Here is an 11,136-nt window from a genome sequence, read left to right on the forward strand (position 1 = left end):
AACTTCTGGGTTTGGGATTTTGCCTTCAAAATAAAAGTCTGTGGTAAAATGTTATGTATATTATTCGAAAATCCGTATTTTTTTGCTGCTTTGCATAGCGGAGAATGTTACAATTATGTAAAATAATATTTATAGCTACATGGGGGGAATATATACTAAAGAGACTTAGTACTTTATATGTGAAATCTTCATCCCTAACTACAACGTTTTCAGACAAGATAGAACGACCAAAGGGGGCGGTGTTGCAATCTACTGCAGAGATAGCTTGCAGAGTTCTGTCCTGCTATCCAGGTCTGTACCCAAACAATTTGAACTTCTACTTTTAAAAATCTACCTCTCCAAAAACAAGTCTCTCACCCGTTGCCCCGCCTGCTATAGACCCCCCTCGGCCCCTAGCTGTGCTCTGGACACCATATGTGAACTGATTGCCCCCCATCTATCTTCAGAGCTCGTGCTACTAGGCGACCTAAACTGGGACATGCTTAACACCCCAGCCATTCTACAATCCAAGCTTGATGCCCTCAATCTCACACAAATTATTAATGAACCCACCAGGTACAACCCCAAAGGCCGCAAACACCTGGCACCCTCATAGATATCATCCTAACCAATGTGCCCTCTAATTACACCTCTGCTGTTTTCAACCAAGATATCAGCGATCACTGCCTCATGCCTGCACCCGTATGGGTCAGCGGTCAAACGACCTCCACTCATCACTGTCAACACGCTCCCCTGAAAACATTTCAACGAGCAAGCCTTTCTAATCGACCTGGCCCTGCTATCCTGGAAGGATATTGACCTCATCCCGTCAGTAGAGGATGCTGGTTATTTTTTTTTAAATGCCTTCCTCTCCATCTTAATAAGCATGACCCTTTCAAGAAATTTAGAACCAGGAACAGATATACCCTTGGTTCTCCCAGACCTGACTGCCCTTAACCAACACAAAAATATCCTGTGGCGTTCTTGCATTAGCATCAAACTGCCCCCGCGATATGCAACTTTTTAGGGAAGTTAGAAACCAATACACACAGGCAGTTAGAAACGCCAAGGCTAGCTTTTTCAAACAGAAATTTGCTTCGTGCAACTCCAACTCTAAAAAGTTCTGGGACATTGTAAAGTCCATGGAGAATAAGAACACCTCCTCCCAACTGCCCACTGCACTGAGGATAGGAAACTCTGTCACACCGATAAGCCCACTATAATTGAGAATTTCAATAAGCATTTTCTACGGGCTGGCCATGCTTTCCACCTAACTACCCTACTGCATTCAACAGCACTGCACCCCCCACAGCTACTCGCCCAAGCCTCCCCATTTCTCCTTCTCCCAAATCCATTCAGCTGATGTTCTGAAGAGCTGCAAAATCTGGACCCCTACAAATCAGCTGGGCTTGACAATCTGGACCCTTTCTTTCTAAAATTATCTGCCGAAATTATTGCAACCCCTATTACTAGCCTGTTCAACCTCTCTTTCGTGTCGTCTGAGATTCCCATAGATTGGAAAGCAGCTGCTGTCATCCCCCTCTTCAAAGGAGGTGACACTCTTGACCCAAATTGCTACAGACCTATATCCATCCTACCCTGCCTTTCTAAGGTCTTCGAAAGCCAAGTCAACAAACAGATTACCGACTATTTTGAATCCCACCGCACCCTCTCCGCTATGCAATCTGGTTTCAGAGCTGGTCATGGGTGCACCTCAGCCACGCTCAAGGTCCTAAACGACATCGTAACCGCCATCGATAAGAAACATTACTGTGCTGCCGTATTCATTGACCTGGCCAAAGCTTTTGACTCTGTTAATCACCACATCCTCATCGGCAGACTAGTAGCCTTGGTTTCTCAAACGATTGCGTCGCCTGGTTCACCAACTACTTCTTGACAGAGTTCAGTGTGTCAAATCGGAGGGGCCTACTGTCTGGACCTCTGGCAGTCTCTATGGGGGTACCACAGGGTTCAATTCTTGGGCCAACTCTTTTCTCTGTAACATAAATGATGACGCTCTTGCTGCTGGTGAATCTCTGATCCACCTCTACGCAGACGACACCATTCTGTATACTTCTGGCCCTTCTTTGGACACTGTGTTAACAACCCTCCAGACGAGCTTCAATGCCATTCAACTCTCCTTCCGTGGCTCCAACTGCTCCTAAACACAAGTTAAAACTAATGCATGCTCTTCAACCGATCGCTGGCCTGCACCTGCCCGCCCATCCAGCATAACTTCTCTGGACGGTTCTAACTTAGAATTTGTGGACAACTACAAATACCTAGGTGTCTGGTTAGACTGTAAACTCTCCTTCCAGACTCACATCAATCATCTCCAATCCAAAGTGAAATCTAGAATGGCTTCCTATTTCGCAACAAAGCATCCTTCACTCATGCTGCCAAACATACCCTCGTAAAACTGACCATCCTACAATCCTCGACTTCGGCGATGTCATTTACAAAATAGCCTCCAATACCCTACTCAACAAGCTGGATGCAGTCTATCACAGTGCCATCCGTTTTGTCACCAAAGCACCATATACAACCCACCACTGCGACCTGTATGCTCTCGTTGGCTGGCCTTCACTTCATAATCGTCGCCAAAACACATTGGCTCCAGGTCATCTACAAGACCCTGCTAGGTAAAGTCCCCCTTATCTCCGCTCACTGGTCACCATAGCAGCACCCACCTGTAGCACGCGCTCCAGCAGGTATATCTCTCGGGTCACCCCTAAAGCCAACTCCTCCTTTGGTCGTCTCTCCTTCCAGTTCTCAGCTGCCAATGACTGGAACGAACTACAAAAATCTCTAAAACTGGAAACACTTATCTCCCTCACTAGCTTTTAAAGCACCAGCTGTCAGAGCAGCTCACAGATCTCTGCACCTGTACATAGCCCATCTTTAATTTAGCCCAAACTACTACTTTTCCCCTACTGTATTATTATTTTATTTTATTATTTGCTCCTTTGCACCATATTATTTATATTTTAACTTTTAACTTTCTTCAAACTACAAATCTACCATTCCAGTGTTTTTCTTGCCATAACTTTATTTACTTTGCCACCATGGCATTTTTTGCCTTTACCTCCATTATCTCACATCATTTGCTCACATTGTATATAGTCTTATTTTTTTCTACTGCATCATTGATTGTATGTTGTTTACTCCCATGTGTAACTCTGTGTTTTGTATGTTGTTCGAATGCTTTGCTTTATCTTGGCCAGGTCGCAATTGTAAATGAGAACTTGTTCTCAACTTGCCTACCTGGTTAAATAAAGGGTGAAAAATAACTAAATAAAATAAATATAAGATAAAGAATATTATAAGGTGGAGCACATTGAGGAATGGTTGGAGCTTAAGTAAATTAATGGCAAGAACATAATAATAACCTACTGGTAAAAAACATACAATCAAAATAATGCTTGTAAGAGTCCTGTTTATTTACTGGTGATATTGTTCTTCAAGGAACAATTTTGAAATGTAATGTTTGAGAAAAGTCTCACTGTATCATTGTTCTATTGCACTGTACAGGAGAAAAACGATAGTTTGTGTGTCCGCAGAAATGACGGCGCCGCGTTGAAAGTCACTGAGCTCTTCAGTAAGGCCATTCTACTGACAATCTTTGTCTATGGAGATTGCATGGCTGTGTGCTCGATTTTATACCGGTCAGCAACAGGTGTGGCTGAAAAAGCCAAATCCACTCATTTGAAGGGGTATCCACATACTTTGTTATATATAGTGTATGAACTAACTTTATGTTCAAACTCACCTGTTTTTTTATTCTAGGGACTCCAGTGAGTAGACTGGAACCTAGTTTTATGGACACCAATCCAATGTTTTTCCATGTACAGTGCAATATTTATACCATATAGTGTGCAGGCACCCCACTTTAAGCTGTTTGACCACAGTAAAAGGCCACCAACACTCTGTATTATTCAGAGCCCCATGAAATGACAACATATATACATTATACAGACCTATTGAGTCACTCCTACATTACTTATATTGGCGTCACCTAGAATCATTTTTGCTCTGTAAACCAAGATTGTGTATTTCATAAACAGTGATTTGCATTGGGGTCATTTATTTGACCTTGGAACATGTTTTAAACGCCAACTTGTATGAAAAATGTAACTTTTAAAACGAATCACTGTTTAGACAGTTTTTTCTTCATATTATTATTGTTATTATTATTATTATTATTATTATTATTATTATGAGTAAATACACGTTATTGACACTTTTCTCCTATGACGTGGGGGGGACTTTTATTTTAAACATTTCCGGAATTCCATGATCCGGAAGTACTTTTTTTAAGCGTTGCTGAGGAGACGATGTCTGACCAAATGCATTTGCCCTTCTCAATGTTAGCTAGCTAGCCCTGACTAATTACTGTACATGTTAGCTAGCCCTGGTTAACTACAGTACAATGTTAGCTAGCTAGCTAGCTAGCCCTGGTTAATTACAGTACATGTTAGCTAGCTAGCCCTGGTTAATTACAGTACATGTTAGCTAGCTAGCCCTGGTTAATTACAGTACATGTTAGCTAGCTAGCTAGCCCTGGTTAATTACAGTACATGTTAGCTAGCTAGCTAGCCCTGGTTAACTACAGTACATGTTAGCTAGCCCTGGTAATTACAGTACGTGTTAGCTAGCTAGCTAGCCCTGGTTAATTACAGTACATGTTAGCTAGCTAGCTAGCCCTGGCTAATTACAGTACATGTTAGCTAGCCCTGGTTAATTACAGTACATGTTAGCTAGCTAGCTAGCCCTGGTTAATTACAGTACATGTTAGCTAGCTAGCTAGCCCTGGTTAATTACAGTACATGTTAGCTAGCTGGTGATACAGGGGTTGAAACTAAATTGCAAACAACTGACAATAAGCCAGCTAATTTATCTGGATAGCATTACTACACTCATTGAGAGTAATTCATTTCCAAGGGCAGTCCGAGCTAGCAGCGTCTCACAATGATAAGTTTCCCATTGACCCTCCACCACCTACCGCAAACTCCGCGGACTGTGTGTCAGGCTGTGTACCGACTGCTGCCACTCTGTCACCGTGGTAAAGTCGTGTTGTTGCTACTGGCAATCCTCTGCAACGAAGCAGGGTCAGCCATGGCCTGAAAGTCTGAAGAAGCATGTTTTTTGACAGCTAACTAACTAACCACCTAGTTAGCAACTGTGCAGAGATATTTGTTATTGCTCGACCCATAAAGCATTGATCAACCCACAGTATGTTAGTTTACCGCCGCCTCCTGGACGGGCGAAGGGGAAATACATCTAAAAACTGGAGAATAAAATATAATGTAACAAAACCACCAACAATAATTAACTGACCAAAACAAATAACATTTAATCCCTGCTAATTTAATTTGTTATGTATTCTTATTGTTATCCCTGACATATGTCTTATTTGTCCTGTTCTGTTTTGAGGAGGACGTACATGGACCAGGGACAGTCCGTTTGACCACCAGGTTTTGTCTGAGCTCCACTACAACATTTGTGAGTCATCCAGACCACTAGACGGGGATGTTTCCATAATCCATAACCCTGCTGGATAAATACTACTCTTTTTTGTCGTCTATAATTCACTTTGACCTTTTGACGAACTTCTGTCCTTGGGCAACGTGAGTTTTCTTGCTGTAAAAGAAGCCTACCTACGTATGCGGCACCTTTCAATGTATTTAAGTGTTGCAAGGCTCAATAAATAACTACGGTAAAAGTGTTCATCCGTGGGTTTTTGTACATCTGTCAAGCCGGTTCGTCATATTGAAATCGGAGCATTGCGCAGTTCCAGGTTTGATAAGATGTCTGGGAACTGTAGGTCCTTGTTGTTTGCTTTACGTCTCTCTGTGGTGGGGAGACAGGTCTCCAGGAGCTTATTGTCGCAGAGTAGTGTCGCAGGGACCGTAACAGTAGCGGAGAGATGTGACCGTCCGCGATACCATCACCACTGGACCGGCGCACTGAAACCTCGGCATCACAGGCTCTCCGCACTGCAGTCCCACCTCGGCCTACACTCTGAGGTTAGTGTCTGGCTGCTGCTACTCTTTCTATGGAAATGTATCCTGCTGTCAATCCCATTTTATATACTAGAAATATAGATATGAATGTCATAACTTAACGGTATGGTGTATTTAGTCAGGAGCTCCCTTCAAAGAGGATGATTACCCTCCTCTACCAGACTACAACTCTGACCCAGGGCCGGAGAAGAAGGAGGTGTTTATCATCAGAGCTAAAGGCCTTCCATGGTCCTGTACCACTGAAGATCTCCTCCAGTTCTTCTCTGGTAAGCCCTCCATACACCTCTGTTAACAACATGCTCATAAAACTCAACGGTCCTGAATTAAACCAGGCCTAGACTGAACAGCTTTTTCAATGGACATGTTTTTTACTCCAGGACTAGGCTTAATTGTGTTTTTTTTAATTTAATTTATTTTAATCTGTGAAACCGGACAAGGAAAACTCCTAACTGTTATCCTCTGTTTCCCCACCGTGCTCCTGTTATCCTCTGTTTCCCCCACCGTGCTCCTGTTATCCTCTGTTTCCCCCACCGTGCTCCTGTTATCCTCTGTTTCCCCCCCCGTGCTCCTGTTATCCTCTGTTTCCCCCACCGTGCTCCTGTTATCCTCTGTTTCCCACCATGCTCCTGTTATCATCTGTTTCCCCCACCGTGCTCCTGTTAATCTCTGTTTCCCCCACCGTGCTCCTGTTATCCTCTGTTTCCCCCACCGTGCTCCTGTTATCCTCTGTTTCCCCCACCGTGCTCCTGTTATCCTCTGTTTCCCCCACCGTGCTCCTGTTTCCTCGGTTCCCCCCACCGTGCTCCTGTTATCCTCTGTTTCCCCCACCGTGCTCCTGTTATCCTCTGTTTCCCCCCCCGTGCTCCTGTTATCCTCTGTTTCCCCCCACCGTGCTCCTGTTATCATCTGTTTCCCCCACCGTGCTCCTGTTAATCTCTGTTTCCCCACCGTGCTCCTCCTGTTATCCTCTGTTTCCCCCCCCGTGCTCCTGTTATCCTCTGTTTCCCCCACCGTGCTCCTGTTATCCTCTGTTTCCCCCACCGTGCTCCTGTTATCCTCTGTTTCCCCCCACCGTGCTCCTGTTATCCTCTGTTTCCCCCACCGTGCTCCTGTTATCATCTGTTTCCCCCCCGTGCTCCTGTTATCCTCTGTTTCCCCCCACCGTGCTCTGTTATCATCTGTTTCCCCCACCGTGCTCCTGTTATCCTCTGTTTCCCCCCCACGTGCTCCTGTTATCCTCTGTTTCCCCCCCGTGCTCCTGTTATCCTCTGTTTCCCCCACCGTGCTCCTGTTATCCTCTGTTTCCCCCCACCGTGCTCCTGACTGTTATCCTCTGTTTCCCCCACCGTGCTCCTGTTATCCTCTGTTTCCCCCACCGTGCTCCTGTTATCCTCTGTTTCCCCCCCCGTGCTCCTGTTAATCTCTGTTTCCCCCACCGTGCTCCTGTTAAGCTCTGTTTCCCCCACCGTGCTCCTGTTATCCTCTGTTTCCCCCACCGTGCTCCTGTTAGAAACACTTCGCTTTTGGTTTAATCGGTAGGTTTACTCTACTTCTCTCTGTCCAGAGTGCCGTGTGCGTGACGGTGTGAAGGGAATCCACCTGACGGTGAACCGGGACGGGAAGCCCAACGGCCAGGCCTTTATAGAGCTGGAGCACGAAGACGACGTGGGCAAGGCCCTGGAGAAACACAGGCAGTACCTGGGACCACGCTATATAGAAGGTACTACAGACAGACAGTACCTGGGACCAGGCTATATAGAAGGTACTACAGACAGACAGTACCTGGGACCGCGCTATATAGAAGGTACTACAGACAGACAGTACCTGGGACCAGGCTATATAGAAGGTACTACAGACAGACAGTACCTGGGACCAGGCTATATAGAAGGTACTACAGACAGACAGTACCTGGGACCAGGCTATATAGAAGGTACTACAGACAGACAGTACCTGGGACCAGGCTATATAGAAGGTACTACAGACAGACAGTACCTGGGACCAGGCTATATAGAAGGTACTACAGACAGACAGTACCTGGGACCAGGCTATTAGAAGGTACTACAGGCAGACAGTACCTGGGACCAGGCTATATAGAAGGTACTACAGCAGACAGTACCTGGGACCAGGCTATATAGAAGGTACTACAGACAGACAGTACCTGGGACCAGGCTATAGAAGGTACTACAGACAGACAGTACCTGGGAACCGCGCGCTATATAGAAGGTACTACAGACAGACAGTACCTGGGACCGCTATATAGAAGGTACTACAGACAGACAGTACCTGGGACCAGGCTATATAGAAGGTACTACAGACAGACAGTACCTGGGACCAGGCTATATAGAAGGTACTACAGACAGACAGTACCTGGGACCAGGCTATATAGAAGGTACTACAGACAGACAGTACCTGGGACCAGGCATATAGAAGGTACTACAGACAGACAGTACCTGGGACCCGCGCTATATAGAAGGTACGACAGACAGACAGTACCTGGGACCAGGCTATATAGAAGGTACTACAGACAGACAGTACCTGGGACCAGGCTATATAGAAGGTACTACAGACAGACAGTACCTGGGACCAGGCTATATAGAAGGTACTACAGACAGACAGTACCTGGGACCAGGCTATATAGAAGGTACTACAGACAGACAGTACCTGGGACCCTCCACACTGTGTCTCTCTCTGCTCCGACTCTCCACACTGTCTCTCTCTATCTGCCCGACCTCTTGTCTATGTTTCTGGACATTGGACAATAAAGTAATGTTTTCTTCTCCTCAACAACCTCCTCCAGTGTTTGAGGTGAACAACAGCGACGCGGAGGCCATCTGAAGAAGTCAGTTCAGCTCCCAGCCAGAGACGGATTGGTGCGATCAGAGGTCTCCCTACAGCTGCACCGAGACTGACGTCATGCTCTCTTCTCTGGTAGGACCCTCAACAGGCCTCGTTTACAACCCTCTGCCTCAACAGGCTCGTTTACAACCCTCGCCTCAACAGGCCTCGTTTACAACCCTCTGCCTCAACAGGCCCCGTTTACAACCCTCTGCCTCAACAGGCCCGTTTACAACCCTCTACTTTAACAGATTTAGTTTGATATCACGACACATGTGGTTGTTGTGTCCCTCCTCGTTGGGTTTCATACTGTTAGGGTTGTAGCCAACTCTTCCTGTTGGGCAGTCAATCATAACAGTGTTTCAGCACATCAAATGTTATTGGTCGCATAGACATGTTGTCGCGGGTTGTAGCGAAATGCTTGTGTTCTCTAGCTCCAACAGTAATATCTAACTAAATGCTTGTGTTCCGCTCCAACATAATATCTAACTAAATGCTTGTGTCCCAGCTCCAACAGTAATATCTAACTAAATGCTTGTGTTTCTAGCTCCAACAGTAGTATCTACTAAATGCTTGTGTTCCCAGCTCCAACAGTAGTACTAACTAAATGCTTGTGATCCCAGCTCCAACAGTAGTATCTAACTAAATGCTTGTGATCCCAGCTCCAACAGTAATATCTAACTAAATGCTTGTGATCCCAGCTCCAACAGTAATATCTAACTAAATGCTTGTGTTCCCAGCTCCAACAGTGCAGTAATATCTAACTAAATGCTTGTGATCCCAGCTCCAACAGTAGTATCTAGCTAAATGCTTGTGATCCCAGCTCCAACAGTAATATCTAACTAAATGCTTGTGTTCCCAGCTCCAACAGTGCAGTAATATCTAACTAAATGCTTGTGATCCCAGCTCCAACAGTAATATCTAACTAAATGCTTGTGTTCCCAGCTCCAACAGTGCAGTAATATCTAACTAAATGCTTGTGATCCCAGCTCCAACAGTAATATCTAACTAAATGCTTGTGATCCCAGCTCCAACAGTAATATCTAACTAAATGCTTGTGATCCAGCTCCAACAGTAGTATCTAACTAAATGCTTGTGTTCCTATCTCCAACAGTAATATCTAACTAAATGCTTGTGTTCTCAGCTCCAACAGTAATATCTAACTAAATGCTTGTGATCCCAGCTCCAACAGTAATATCTAACTAAATGCTTGTGTTCCCAGCTCCAGTAATATTTAACTAAATGCTTGTGATCCCAGCTCCAACAGTAATATCTAACTAAATGCTTGTGTTCCCAGCTCCAACAGTGCAGTAATATCTAACTAAATGCTTGTGATCCCAGCTCCAACAGTAATATCTAACTAAATGCTTGTGTTCCCAGCTCGAACAGTGCAGTAATATCTAACTAAATGCATGTGATCCCAGCTCCAACAGTAATATCTAACTAAATGCTTGTGTTCCCAGCTCCAACAGTGCAGTAATATCTAACTAAATGCTTGTGATCCCAGCTCCAACAGTAATATCTAACTAAATGCTTGTGATCCCAGCTCCAACAGTAGAATCTAACTAAATGCTTGTGTTCCCAGCTCCAACAGTGCAGTAATCTAACTAAATGCTTGTGATCCCAGCTCCAACAGTAATATCTAACTAAATGCTTGTGATCCCAGCTCCAACAGTAGAATCTAACTAAATGCTTGTGATCCCAGCTCCAACAGTAATATCTAACTAAATGCTTGTGATCCCAGCTCCAACAGTAGTATCTATCTAATGCTTGTGTTCCTATCTCCAACAGTAATATCTAACTAAATGCTTGTGTTCTCAGCTCCAACAGTAATATCTAACTAATGTTTGTGTTCCCAGCTCCAACAGTAATATCTAACTAAATGCTTGTGTTCCCAGCTCCAACAGTAGTATCTAACTAAATGCTTGTGTTCCCAGCTCCAACAGTAGTATCTAACTAAATGCTTGTGTTCCTATCTCCAACAGTAATATCTAACTAAATGCTTGTGTTCCCAGCTCCAACAGTGCAGTAGTATCTAACAATACACAGGAATACACAGGAATACCCCGGAATACACAGGAATACACAAATGTAAAGTAACAGAATAGAGTGAATAGAGTATAGAACCAGGCTATGATGCTCTCACCCAGGTCATAAAGCTGCTGGTCCAGTGAATAGAGTATAGAACCAGGCTATGATGTTCTCACCCAGGTCATAAAGCTGCTGGTCCAGTGAATAGAGTATAGAACCAGGCTATGATGTTCTCACCCAGGTCATAAAGCTGCTGGTCCAGTGAATA

General features: G+C 44.6%; 1 protein-coding gene and 1 pseudogene across 1 annotated transcript; one reads left to right on the top strand and one right to left on the bottom strand.

Annotated features, from left to right (window-relative positions):
* Positions 1-5,215, bottom strand: part of LOC115200675 (methylcrotonoyl-CoA carboxylase beta chain, mitochondrial-like) — a 31,257-nt pseudogene extending 26,042 nt beyond the window's left edge.
* Positions 5,216-5,632: 417 nt separating this feature from the next.
* LOC115199685 (G-rich sequence factor 1-like) lies at positions 5,633-8,837 on the top strand. Its single transcript, XM_029761992.1, has 4 exons — positions 5,633-6,005; positions 6,121-6,268; positions 7,567-7,722; positions 8,800-8,837. The coding sequence occupies exons 1-4, from the start codon at positions 5,787-5,789 to the stop codon at positions 8,835-8,837; spliced, it is 561 nt and encodes a 186-aa protein (XP_029617852.1). The 5' UTR covers positions 5,633-5,786.
* The last annotated feature ends 2,299 nt before the right edge of the window (positions 8,838-11,136 follow it).

The sequence above is a fragment of the Salmo trutta genome, chromosome 9 (genome assembly GCF_901001165.1).
Source record: "Salmo trutta chromosome 9, fSalTru1.1, whole genome shotgun sequence".
Classification (NCBI taxonomy): Eukaryota; Metazoa; Chordata; class Actinopteri; order Salmoniformes; family Salmonidae; genus Salmo; species Salmo trutta.